Source organism: Cryptomeria japonica, chromosome 3 (genome assembly GCF_030272615.1).
Source record: "Cryptomeria japonica chromosome 3, Sugi_1.0, whole genome shotgun sequence".
In the NCBI taxonomy this organism is placed as follows: domain Eukaryota; kingdom Viridiplantae; phylum Streptophyta; class Pinopsida; order Cupressales; family Cupressaceae; genus Cryptomeria; species Cryptomeria japonica.
The window spans coordinates 869959818-869974526 of record NC_081407.1 but is presented as its reverse complement, the minus strand read 5'-3'; the positions used below and the strand labels follow the sequence as shown (position 1 = coordinate 869974526).

General features: G+C 33.4%; 1 protein-coding gene across 1 annotated transcript; it reads left to right on the top strand.

Moving 5' to 3' along the window:
• Positions 1-13552: 13552 nt before the first annotated feature.
• Positions 13553-14479, top strand: LOC131874410 (uncharacterized). Its single transcript, XM_059217775.1, has one exon. The coding sequence runs from the start codon at positions 13553-13555 to the stop codon at positions 14477-14479; it is 927 nt and encodes a 308-aa protein (XP_059073758.1).
• Positions 14480-14709: the final 230 nt, after the last annotated feature.

Genomic DNA, 14709 nt, shown 5'->3' with positions numbered 1-14709 from the left:
CTAATAGTAGTAAAACTAATGCACTAGGGAAAAGAAATTGAAAATTAGGGTTTTAATTTTAAAAGTGTGAAAGGAGGGAAAGTCAATATTTACAATTAAGGTTATCCAAATTTAACCTCTTAATTAAAATTTTTGAAATGTTTTTGATAAAGATAAACAGGTTTTATAGGGACCTGAAGCCCAAAGTTTTACAGATCAAGGCCAACAGCCAATAAGACATTAAACAAAAGAGAAATAGAGGACAAACTCCACACAGACCCAACACCAAAAAATAAGATGAAAAGACCCAAAAGAACAAGAAAAAGAACTCAACTGAGAGAGTTCACCAGTTCAGTGTTCGTCTGAATAATCTTCTTGTTGATTTTCTCTAGATCCTCCATGATGAATCAGGAGGTACCCTATTCCTGGTTTCAGCTCCTAGTCCTAATACAGGGACCCGAAATAGTCTACCCACCAATAGCACTGTGACCACCCTCTGAAACATTATTTTTCTATTTCCCCCAAGGGAGGTTCACTAGCTATGGATCTGGTTCTATAGTTAGCCATCATGGCATTGATTTTCTCCAAACCTTCAGCACTGTTACTCATCACTTCCCTGTTGATTTCCACTAGATTATTCAGGGCGTCTTTAATGTCATACACATACTCCTCTAGCTTATCAATTTTGTGCTCGTAGAAGATCTTCATAGTTTCAACATCACGAGATATATTCTGAATCATGCTCATGATTTTCTCAGTTTTACTAGGCCCAGGGGAGTCTGTGAAGGTTTCAATAATTCCTTTAATGCCATCTTTTAGAGTTCCAATTTGCTTATCCACCCACTTCCAACATTTTTCCTAGCCTCTAGTGCCCTCCAAAATCAGGTCTTCCAACATCTTCTCCTCCTTTTTCTCCCCTTCTTTCTCCTTATTCACAGTCCCATGTTTCTCATTATCCACATTGATGGGAATGTCTAACCTAATCTCATGGTCCTTGTCTTTGGACCCACTTGACTTGGTCAATTTTGTTTTCTTTCTGATGGGGGTCTCCTGGTCTTGCATTTTCCTTTTACTAGATTTAAATTTGCTTGCCGCCCACCTTGGAGGGTTGGTTATTCTACTACTATTAGTTCTCAGGGTCACCATAGGCTCCCCTTATTTCTTTGATCTATACTCAAGGTCCTTTGAATCCTTGATATCATGCCAATCTAGGGTAGTGCCACTGTCATCATCTTCCATCTTTGTGTCAAAAATAAACTACACCTTAGGGTTAGAAGAAAAAATGTTAAGGTATTGCAGATTTCAATTTAATTTTAAAAATTAGGGTGTGCATAGTGAACCACTTAATTTCAAAATTCAAATTGATAATGGAAATGTTGCAATTCAGATTTGTTTTCGACCTTAGGGTGACCTAAAATCAATAAAATTTCACAAATCTCTGGAATTGTGCAGTAAAATATAGTCAAAACTAACTTCCAAAATTTCAGTGGAAAAAGTCTGGACAAAGTAGGCAGCGACTTGGTTCGAACACACGGTCTGACCAACTTTTTTCAAATTTTCAGGGAAGTGAGATATTATAATTTTAATGTGAATTCTAGAAAGATATGAAAACTGGAGATTCCTAGATATGTAAAATTAAACCTTGAAGGTCGAAATAGGACACACTTAGAATGTTTGATAAAAGTGTTAATTGAAAAGACAACAAAAAGGGCACACCTAAGGGCCAACTTTTATGATGTCTAGTGGGACAAAAATAGATTTTAGATTTAATTGATCCAATTAAATGATTAAAGGAAGATTTGAAATTACACAAGATTAATTTAAATTTAATAATCAGGGTTTGTTGCATAAACCACTTAAATTTAAAAATTTGAATGTTGCATTGAGGGAAAATGAATTTTTGAAATTTAAGCAAAGACCAAATCTAAGATCAACACAATCCACAAGGTCAATTTTAAAAAAATAAGGGTTTTATGATTTAACCACTTAATTTTTAAAACTTTAGAAAATTAAAAGTGTTAATGAAAACTTGAATTGTAAAATGAAGAGTTCTTAGATCTAAAAAAATCAATCCAATTTAGACAAATGACAAGCTCAATTGTGAATCTAAAAATTAGGTTTTTTGTGAATTTAACCTCTAATTTTTTTTAATTTACGAAGAAATTATACTTGTAATTGGAAATTTGAATTTTAAATTACATGCACTCAGATCTGAAAACAAAAATCAGAAGCAAGCATAAGACACATTGGGTTCACCAAAATATAAAGTGGAAAATTTGAGAACATTAGCCAATTCGTGACTTGGAAGAAGAGGGAATTTACTAGGCTCTAATTTTCACTTGTGGGGGAGGGGGACTTTACATTCCAAAGAGGGGGATGAATCTACTAGATCCAATCCAAATTGATGCAAGAATTGAATACTAAGAAAATTTGAATGGAATTAACCCTCTTTTGTAAGTTGATTAATTGAATTAGGAGTAAATGCTGGAAATGAAAATAAAATATGCGAAAATAGTGAGCTACGAATTCAGGATTCTGCTGTGCACCTAGATCTGAGAAGTTTGAGATTATTCAGAGTTGTTCTGCGAAATCTAGCAAAAGTTGTAGGGACTATGTGTCTAGACAGGGGCGCCCTCCTATCGGTCCTCCGAACATCTGCACATTGAAAAAGGTTTTTCTGTCTCTGTGAATACAACTTAATTTTAGAAGTAAAGCTATGCACCTATTTCTTACACATAGAAAGAAAGGGAAATGTGTTGGGAATGGGGTTTTATCTTCAAATCAAACCCTAGGTTTGGAATTAACCAAGTGGTTGAAATAATGTAAATGAAATGACAAAAAGTATAAATCCTCCTCTTTGAGGGGATGTTGAATTCAATGAAATTGAAATGCTTATACCTCCTTGTGAAGTTTTGTTTGCCTCCAGATGGAATTAGGATTTCATGAAGTACAATGTTGATCTCCTCTTCAATGCTTGAAATCTTTTCTCTATTGTTGCTCCAAAGCTTGAAGGAAGAATTAAAATTCTCATTTTCTCTTGAATGCTTGATTGAATTTTTTTAGCTATCAAATTAGAAGGGAAATCCCTCTTATATACTTGCTAGTGGGTTTAATTGACTGATTTTTTGAATTGGGCCAACATAGGATTGAATTCCCACTTCAAATTTTAGTTAGGTGAGAGGGGAGAGGATCAAGGGACATCCCAAATAGGGGATCCCAGGACACCACGCCTTGGTCCTAGTGGATCCTAGGGCTCCATGCCCTGGTCCTGCCCTATTTTGGGGTAGGATCAAGGTGCAAGTAATATGTAGGGTTGAATTTCAATGTGTTTTTGATGTGCATGAGCATATTCATGTCTTCGATCAGGCCGAGGAGCGCAAACACTAGGTCAAAGACCCAAATGTAGTCAAAAATTGCAAGGGGTGCAATTTTAGGATGTTATAATATGGTCATAGGGTGATATGCGTATAGTTTGATGCATGAACTTATACTAAGATTTGGGCATCTCTCATTTGTTGTATGTTCCTTTAAAGTAGCATATATTCAAATTATAATGGATTAGAGTCAGTTTTCTAATAAACTCGCATGGTTTTTTATTAATACGAGAGTAATTTTTTGCAATTTATATATTTGTAACAGGGGAAAATCATGATTGATGAAATGAAGAGGAAAAATACCCTTTCTCTTAAAGACACATGAGAGTTTCACTATTTATTACCCTTCAAACACTTTTCACCAAATTACATTTGGAAGGGAGAGGAGAATTCACTAGATTCAACCTTCAAGGATGAAGACTTAATTCTAAATAAAATGGGAATGATAAGTTGATATCCTCGTCCTATTTGAAATGGAAAGGAATTGACTAAATTATGTAGTGCAAAAGTGACAAAGAACTAATTATAACTTGAGATCAGAGTATCGGATGAAGCTGCGAAGCTGGCTCTGGCAGTAATATCTTGAGAGGAAGTCACCCTACGAATCTAAGGAAAATTTGCTTGGACTGTGGCGGGAACCTACATGGTCCTCTAAAAAATCTGTGAAATGAAAAGGGTTTTTCTGCCTCTACAAATGAAGTCCGAATCTGAAAGTACAGCTATGCACCTGCAACCTGCACACAAAAAAGAGAGGAAAATGGGTTGGGATTGGGGGTTTGCCTTTAGGTCAAACCCCAAGTTTTGAATTAACCAAGTAATAAAAGAAAGTACTAGCAAGTAGCTGTAAATGAAAGACTGAATTGTAAATCACGTCAAGGGAGGTTGTGATAACAATGTTGATAGAAATTCTTGTGTGGAATTGAATGTTGGAATCAATCTCCTCTTCAATGGTTGAATCCTTGACTTGAATGCAACACCTAGCCTTGAAGGGAGACTTAAGAATGCTCAATACTAGAATAGAATGCTCGAATGCTTGAATTCTCTTGAATGCTTGATTGCTTGTGTAACATGATCTTATCAGAATTCCACCTTATTGAACTTATCCCACTTCTCCCACTTATGCAAATGAGAGGACAAATTCCCCTCAAATACTTGTTAGTGGATTTGATTTTCATCACAGGCCAATATCGGGGGAGTTTCCTGCCTAATGCACAACCAACAATGCAACTGTAGGAAGGGTCCTGCCCCAAAATAGGGCAGGGATAGGGACACCACACCCTTGTCCTAGGAGGACAATGGTGCCATGACCCTATCCAAGGGGGGACAGTGGCATCATGCCCCTGTCCTACCCCTTTCTCCAGGGCAGAGTGTAGACAGGGTGATGTAGAGACCAAGAAAGAAGCCATTCAGAGGTTGAGCAATCTCTTGTCTTCCAATCAGGCTAGAGGATTTGATCTCACTTGCGTGAGGACCCTAATGCAGTTGAAAATTGCTAGGGTCACAATTTTATGACACTACAATATTGTTTTCTATTAATTTTTTTAAAAATTCTTATGAAATGTGGCTCATTTGATACTTAAAAGATATTTTTTTATCCAAGGTGTCTACGTAGTTATTTTATGAAGAAAAATAATAAAATTTGGAATGATATCTCACGAAAATTCTATAAGATTTAAAGAAAGAAAGCATGAGTGAACAATTAAATTGAAAATTAAAAATAATGCACTTAAATAATGTCCAATTTTGTTGATGAGAGTAGTTGTAGATTTGAACTTCTATACAATTAGTATTAATGTAGGATGAAACAACATATAGAGAATTGTAAAAAATAAATTTTTAAAATAGATATGTTGAAAAAGATGACCACATCCATCATTAGATGTTATTGCATTTTGAATACTAATTTTTCTACACTACTTAAGGGACTTGATTTTAATAGGTTAGATTTTGTTATGGAAAATTGAATGTTTATTGCATTTTATTTGCTTATTTTTATTACCAGTTTGTAATGACTGGATTTATGGCTAAATTACGTGTCTATTTATTAATCCGGAGAGGCATTCTTCATTGGTAGGCAGGGGCGGAATGAAATGGTGTGATTGTGTAAATGACAACTCTTATCTTTTAGTTTAAATTTGACAATCATTCACTTGTCAAAATATTAATATTAATTAGAAATTTAATATTTTAAAAATAAATAACATATAAAACAATATATACACTCATCAAAATTATAAGTTTTTGATAGATATATAAATATAATATAAAAAACAAAGATATTTAAAAATATTCCACCATTTCATAATTACAATATTCTTTACAAAATATTTTATAAATTTTCATTTTAATGATTTTTTTGAACAATGATAAGAAGTTTAAAATTTCAATATAAAAAATAAGATGTCTGTCCAAGGGGTTGAGCTTAATTGGTTAAAACACGGGGTTCTCACTATGGAGACCCAAGTTCAATTCCCAATAGGGACATCTAAAATGAATTCTAAGTTGTGACTCTTGGCCTTCCATAAAATGGGGAAGGTCTAGGGTCAATCTAATCAAACATAATAATAATAATAATAATAATAATAATAATTCAAAATACTGCGGCTTCGGCCTATTACCTACCAAAAAAAAATATATATATATATAAATAATAAGATGTCAATTATTGAATAAAAAAATTAAGTACATACAATATACTTTAAATATTTTTGTATGTAGTAAATATAATTTAAAATGAAATAAAATAATTTTTTTGTTCAATTGATACCTCTTGGCATTACTTTAGATAGATGTATTTAAGATATCTATACTAGTTTAGATACAAATACAAAACAAATGAAATGAATTTCTTCTATTTTTACGCCAAGAGGCATCCTATACAATGTCAGCACATCCGTGAAACAAAAAAGAAAGGGCAGTTATAGTCTAGCATATGAAATTCGAAGAGTGTTGCCATCTTGTGTGAATAATAATAATGGTTATATCCATTAATTGCAATAATAGTGAAAGGCCAACGATTTCATTTGTAACCGCAGCAAAGTTATGCTATCAAAAGGCCATTTGTAATGACAGCAGAGTCATGCTACTGAAAGGGCATCCGTTTCAGGCTTTTGTAGTTGTGGTGGCGGTGGAAAACCATTCACTTTCCTCTTCACTATCGGTCTTTTTAAAGGATATTTCGTTCTCTTTTCCAATCATTTGTTTTGAAGATATCTGACATTCCTTTTTAGCAGTGATTTGCTTCCAAAATATTTGTTTGCAAAGTTATAGTCCATATTTGGGCATCTTGCTGAAGAAGAGTATGTTATTGGTAAGCTGGCTTTACAAAAAATTTTATTTTAAATTCAGTTTTCCTTTCTTGTAGAGGAATTAACAATTGTATTTTTGTACAATTTTCAGTGCATCAGGGCTTTCTGCTCTTCTACATTTTCTCTGTAGAATATTTGTTGCAAACACCTTACAGTTTTGCCAAAATCAGGTATGCATCGTTTCATTTATCCCTTGATCATTACACCTTTTGTTTCTGATACCCAAATCATTTTAGGGCTTGCATTTGAGCCAGTTCTTACTTCAAAGAATTGATTTGGTGATTGTAATCTTGCGCCTAAAGAACAAACTCTGCCTCCACTTCCCCAAGCTGTGAACATAACCACTCCTCCACTTCTTCCGACTTACCTTCTCCAAATCTGCCATTAACTCTGCTTCGTAACATTGGCTTTCCTCCACCTGCCTTTGCAACTTCATATTCTCACATCTCAGGGCCTCTATTTCTACCTTCTCTATCTCTATCTCTACATGCTCATCTCTCTTCATAATGGAAGCAGGCGATGAAGAATGAGAAACACAATACCAACTTCTCCTTTCCTTAATGTAGGCAGTGAGAGGGTAGAACCAATATATCTATATATATTGGTGACACCTTATTTTTCTACAAACAGTGTTAGCTGATAATATTATATATAAATTTTCCATTGAGAATGATATTTATTATTCTCCTTGCTCTTTAAGCTGTTTGATTTCAAAATTGATTCATATATACATGTTATAAATCAGTGACTAATTAAAAGTCTCTTGTACAACCAACAGAAGAATCACTAGTTAAAGAATCGCTGGTTAATCATTAAAATTTTCTGTACTGGTTTAACAAGTGAAGACGTTTAGCATTTAAAGAGCTCTGCGGAATTCGATTCTGGCCCTAAAGAAAGCTAAGGAGAAGGATCTCCAACCAATAAATTAAAAAAAAAAATCCATCATACATAAGAGTGAGTGAGAGAAATTGAAATACAAATAAATACCTTTAGTTTTTATAAGAAGTTCCCCAGTCTTGGGGCGGGGCATGTGGAAGTCTTCAAATGTCAAGGGCTTTCCAAGCTCCCAAAACACCGCCACCTTCATGCTCAAAGGCCCATTCCCCAAGTGGTAACCGCTCGCTTCCCCTGCATTCTGTGCCACGCTTGACAGGAATCGATCGTGTGACCTCCTCCCACTCAATGCTCTTCATAAAGCAGGTACAAACCGTGAGAAATTTGCCATTTTGTAACGTAGTGTCGTGCGATTATTGGTCTCTGTCACCAGTAGAATTTAATATGGCCAAAACAAAACCAAAAAAAATGATCTTCGTCTGTATTATATAGAGAGAAATGGGTCCCACGTAATCTGGTATTTCTATTGGATTTCATGGCGGCCCACTTCCATAAAATTCATCGTAGTGGATAAACAGGGTTTTTTTTAAATGGTCCCATGCTATTGTTTGTCTGTTTTTAAGGGTGAATCATACCCATGAGAGCTATTATACTAGCCATCATACTTTTGTGGTCTTCTAAGTGAATTATCTGCTATGATCTAAGCATAATTCCTCATGCTTTGGTTGGCACAAAATGTCTATCGAAAAGTTTTTCTATGTATTTTTAATTTACAAGTACAATTAAACTCTTGGAGGAGATGAATCATACTTAGTCAATGAAAAGTCTTATACTTAAGTTTTGACTTACGAAAAATAACATAAAATTTTTGAGTAAAAATTTTACTTAAGTTTTGACTTACAAAAAATAACATAAAATTTTTCTTACTAATTATAAATTTTACAATTTTATCACAGAGCCAAGTTTTTTCTTCATTTTTCACACAAGAGGAGTCTTTCAACTTTCAGATTGGTTAATTTTTAAACTATAGTAATTATATATAAAATTAGAAATTTCATTTATCATCTAAGTGATTGGAATCTTTATATATATATATATATAAAACTAGAAAGTTTATTTTTATTTGGAAGGCAATGCCGCCAAATACATGTTATTGCAATTTTCAGGATTTTTTTTGTTTATCTTGTGGAAGGCAATGCCGCCATATAGTTGTAAATGCAATTTTAGAAATAAATATAATAATAATCTATTTTTTTTAACTTCTTATCTACAAGGTGATGGAACTTCATGAATGTGATGGCAATTTAGTTAATATATAATGAAATAAATAAATATATTTCTTAGTTAATTGTCAACCTTTTGTCTCTCACCGTATGCTCTCATCTTGCCCTTTGATGGATCTTGATGATCAAAAAGTGTTAGATAATAAGGGAAGAAACTCTATTTTCTTTTTTCATTTCAATTTTTGCTATTTAAATTTTTACTTGGAAGGCAATGTTGCCAAATACATATTAATTTTGTTTTAGAATTTTTTTTTATTATCTAGAAGCAATATGCATAAGTAAAATATTTACTTCTTCTTTGCAAGGAAATGATCCGAGATGAATGCAAACACGTTATTTCAAATCTATATATAAATTTAGAATGTTTTTTATTTCTCTTATGGAAGGCAATGCCACCATATAGTTGTAAATACAATTTTAGAAATAAATATATAATAGTGTAATGTTTTGAACTTCTTATCTACAAGTTGATGCCACTACATGAATATGATTGAAATTTCATTAATATAACATCAAAGTGAAATAAATAAATAATTCTTTTAGTTGTGCACCTTCTCATTAGAATCATTAGCATTATATTTGATGACCTTTTCTCTTTTATCGCATGCTCTCATCTTGCCCCTTTGAGGGATCTTGATGATCAAAAAGTGCTAGATAATAAGCGAAACAATTTTATTTAGTTTTTTAACTTCAATTTTATCGATACCAACTATGGTACGACCAAGACTAAATTTTGAATCAGAGGAACAAAGAAGAGAATATCAAAGAGAGTATCGCAGACGACAACAAGAACAAATGACAGATGTTCAAAGAGAAGAACAAAGAAGAATACGCAATGAAGGTGATAGACAAAGATATGCTAGGAGAAGGGCAGAAGTAACAGTGGAACAATTGGAATATGAAAGTAGAGATGAAACAAATGGGAATAGAAACAGTCGTCAATGTACATCTCAACAAGTCTCTCATTCTGAAAGACAAGAAAGGCATCAAGTTAATCCCCAATCAAATGAGATATATAATCATCCATTTGTAAGAAATATTGAGTTCAATATTCAAAATGAAAATTTAGGATCAATAGAACATGTACCAGAAACACCACAACATGGAAGTCAAACAGAAATGAATGTGGCTGTACAAGGTACTATACAAAACATACCCAACCCAAATGGTATGCTTCAATCAGATTTTAGAAGATTCCAAATGTAGTTTCGAATTCAATTAGATGGATTTAGAACTCCAAAGATGTGTTATATTTGTCAAGAATATTATCTTGGAATCAAAGTATATCGCAACTCTGAAGGACCTGTATGCAACCGATGTCAACAAGAGAGAGGAAATCATAGATTTTCATCTTCAAATAATATGGATCTTGGCCCTCAACTAGAAGAACTTTCAAAATTGACACAAGTAGAAGAGATGTTGATTGCACGTGTCAACCCAATACTACAGGTTACACATGCAACTAGTGGTCAATTTAAATATAAAGGACACACGATTAGCTTTCCACAAAATGTAGAACAAATTTCTCAAATTTTGCCACATACAATAGAGCATTTACCAATCATTATTGTCTGAATAAGGGATCAACATGGCACAAATTATAACTTTATAGTCAATAGGGATCATGTGTACAAAGCACTTAAATACAAAGTAGAGCATGATAAGTTTTATGCAAATGTTAGAATTGATGAAAATGCTCTCAATGATTTGCCAAGAAATTCTGATGAAAATATTTTCAATAAATTGAAAACAATGCACATGGAGTTTGATTCTGATGCAAATGAAGTCATATTTGTGGGTCCAGTCATGGAGTTCGAAGAAGGTAATATAATAGAACACACAACATCAATGGCTTCAAGACCACCTAATGCCCAAAGAGAAATGGAATTAATCCATGCATGGGTTAATAACCCTAATGCAAATTCAACAACATTGATTGAATGGCCAGGTATTGGTACATCTCCTATTAATGAATATGTCACATCAGGATTACTTGATATGGCATTTCCAATATTGTTTCTTGATGGTAGATGTGACTAGCTAGAACCACGATTGAGGCGAGTGCATTTGCATGAATATGTGAAACATCTATTGCGATATAGGGATCATCACTTTGGCCAACATCCAAGATTTAGGTATTTTATGATGAACACATGATTATGAGACATTGTGCACAAAATTCATCTGCAGTGTTTGCAAAAAGAAGTTTTCAAGATATGCCAATCACCATCAATGAGTTGCATTAGCATATGGAAAACATGCCACACAATAATCTGGCTGATAGGTTGATGTGGTTTGGAACATCATTGAGGGGTACAAGGTCATATTGGGCTAAATGTCGTGCAGAGTTGACATATATGCTTCATCAAATTGGCTCTCCTACAATATTCTTCACATTAAGTGCAGCTGATATGTATTGGCCAGATTTGCATGCACTAATGCTAGGAGCAACACCAACAACTCCACGTGAAGCTCAAAATTGGAAAAGAAAAAATGTAATAAACTATACTCATATAGTCACACATTACATGCACTTAAGACATTCATTATTCAGAAAAGAAATTCTAGAAAAAGGAATGAATGTTAAAGATTATTAGTCAAGATATGAATGGCAACATAGGGGGTCACCACATGTGCATGGATTCATATGGATCAATGGAGCACCCAATATGGACAACATTGACTAGTCAAATGAGGAGGAAAGAAAAAGTGCTGAGAGATATTTTCATTCCATTATCCATGCATGGAATCCTAGAGAAGATCCCCATCAAAGAAATATTCAGGCATGTTTATATAATATTTCAACATATATATCTAATATTATATGACATGCTATATAGTTTATCATATAAGTAATATATTAATTTTTTCTATTATCAATTGTAGGCATTCCAAAATTTTGTTCAGCATCCATGTCTCAAAAATACGACACAACTTGCAGAGATGGATATTGAACATGATTATGAAGAGATACTAAACTATGTAGAACGACACATGGTCTGTAAAGAAGGTGCATGCCTATGAAAAAAAGGGGAAAGGATGGTTTGTAGGTAATTTTTTATTATCAAATAGTATATGTATATCAATATGTAACGACTACATAAACAAATAAATGAAATACTTAACTCACATTAATATTGATTATAGGTACAATGCTCCTTGGCCATTGAATTTGAGGGGATCTAGATTATATCAAGACATAGAAACAGGTGAATTTTTTTTTGAACTGGCAAGAAATGATGACAGAGTGAATTCACATAACCGCCACATACTGCAATTGTGGAGAGAAAATATAGATTGACAACCTGTTCTTTCCAAGCATGCAATAATCAAATACATTGCAAAGTATGCAGCAAAAGCCGAGAAAAGCTCACAAACATATCGGCAGATGTTGATGCGTATTTCAAACATGGAAAACCCTAATGACTTAGCTGCATGAGCATATAGAAGGATTCTAATAGAGACAATTATAGAAAGAGACATTGGAGCTCAAGAAACATGTCACATGTTATTAGAACTTCCGTTGATGGAGAGCAGCAGAAGATTTGTTAATCTAAATGTGTCACGTGAAGTTTTCAAACTTGTAATAGTAAATAATGAGGAGAATGATAATGAACAAACAAAATCTTTCATTGATGGATATAAAACAAGACCTATTTCTATGGAAGGTGTCGCATTGATTGATGCAGCCAAATCATGGATATACAATCCTAGAAGAAGAGGTGACAACAAATGGGGGCCAAGACAAAGAGCTGCTATTGTTAGAGTTTTTCCATGATTTTTAAACATTCCTTCACATGATTTAGATGATTGGACTGACTTTTGTTTATCAGAGTTATTACTCTACAAACCATTCTGTAACATTGAAAGAGATATTGGTCATGACAATGACTCCATAAAAGAAAAATGGGAGTCATTTAATTATAATCCTTGGCATGTGGAAAGAATAATAACTGTACAAAATTTTGAAGCTACCAGTGATTTTGAAAATGAAGAAAATGGAACTATTCAGCAAAGTACTATAGAGCATGAATGGGAGATTATATCTAGAATTCATCAAGGTCAACATATTCAACATTCTGAAGTAGATATGTTGGGAAGAAGAGACATTGATAGAAATATAGATTGGTCTAATGAATATGAAGGTGAAGAGTACACAGTTGGAGCAATCAATTTCATAAGCAACATGAAGGAGCATGGATGTCTCATCTATGATGATATACCACAATGCATCAACTACACAACCCTCAGTGATAAACAACAAAAGACAGTCAACATAATTATGACACATTATTATAGCAATCGGGAAGGGATGTCTTTGTTCATGATAATTCAAGGAACAACAGGAACAGGAAGATCATATCTGATTGGTGCCATTAGTCAATCTTTTCAAAATGCAACAACGCCATGTCATTCTCCCCTTCTATTACTTGCACCAACAGGAGTTGCAGCCTTCAATATAGGAGCCTCTACAGTTCATTCAAAACTAAAAATTCCAATAAGAGATTTTTCAGAACTAGAAGGAACAAGGCTTACAAGTTTTCAAGAAGAAATGTCACATATCAAATACATTTTGATTGATGAAATGAGCTTCATTGGTCAAAACATGTTGGAGAATATAGATTCTTGACTTAGACAAGCATTCCCACAAAGTGTAGACATGAGCTTTGAGGTATATTTCAAATATTACTAATAAACTCATATGTATTAGATTGATATAATATTTGTATATAGTCTAACAATAATTTTTATTGATTATCTTTTAGGTATATCGATGATTTTGGTTGGAGAATTGGGCCAGTTACCTCTTGTGAATGATAGACCAGCATATGATAGCAATAGAAGGGCAAAGTTATTATGGGAAGAATTCAAAACTATGATTACTTTAGATAAAGTATTCAGACAAGATGGAGAAAACATTCAGCAACAAAGGTTTTGTCAACTTTTGACAAATCTAAGAGATGCAAACCCAAAAATTGATGACTGGAAGTTGCTGATGATGAGAACCCCTATTAGCTTAGATGTTGTGAGCAACAATAATTTTGACAATGCTGTCCACTTGTTCTCTACAAATGAAAATGTTCATAATCACAATAAGAGAATGCTATATTCATTGAACCATCTCGTTGTACGTAGTCTTGCAACAAGAGCAAGAAGTGTTAATACAATAGAGGATTGTTCAAATGATGAACTTGATCTAGAGTTGTTGATCAGTAAGAATTCAAGGGTGATGCTGACTTCAAATCTTTGGATACAAGTAGGTCTTGTAAATGGAGCTCTAGGGTATATTCGAAAGATAGTTTACAAACCAGGAAGTGCTCCTCTTGAACCACCTACATATGTGATGGTTGAATTTGATAGTTATTCTGGAATACCATTTGAGGATCATCATCCAAATATAATTCCAATAACACCAATACAGAGGGGTGGAACACTTCAATTGCCATTAAGATTGGCATGGGCATTGACAATACATAAGTCTCAAGGGTTGACTCTCTCAAAAGCTACAATTGATATAGGACCAAGAGAAAGAATAGGATTGACATTTGTCGCAGTATCTCATGTGAAGTCTCTAGAAGGTCTTAGAATAATGCCACCATTCACATATGATCGTTATGAAAAAATGAAAAATGGCAAACAACTTTCCAAGCGGAAAGCTGAAGAAAATAGACTCAAATTTTTAGAAGATAATTTGATGTAATATATTTTTCTTCAAATTTGCTTCAATTAGAAGTTTTATAGTAATTTATAAAAATGTTAAGACTACAAACTTGATTATTGTTGATGAATTAATAAAATACTATATTTTTGTTAAGATGTATTAAACTCATATTTGAGCATTCTTATTTCTTACAATGTTAATGGTTTACTATTGTAGTTAAAAAAATTTGTACTTTACTATGTTTACTACTATGACCGATTGTTAGTTGC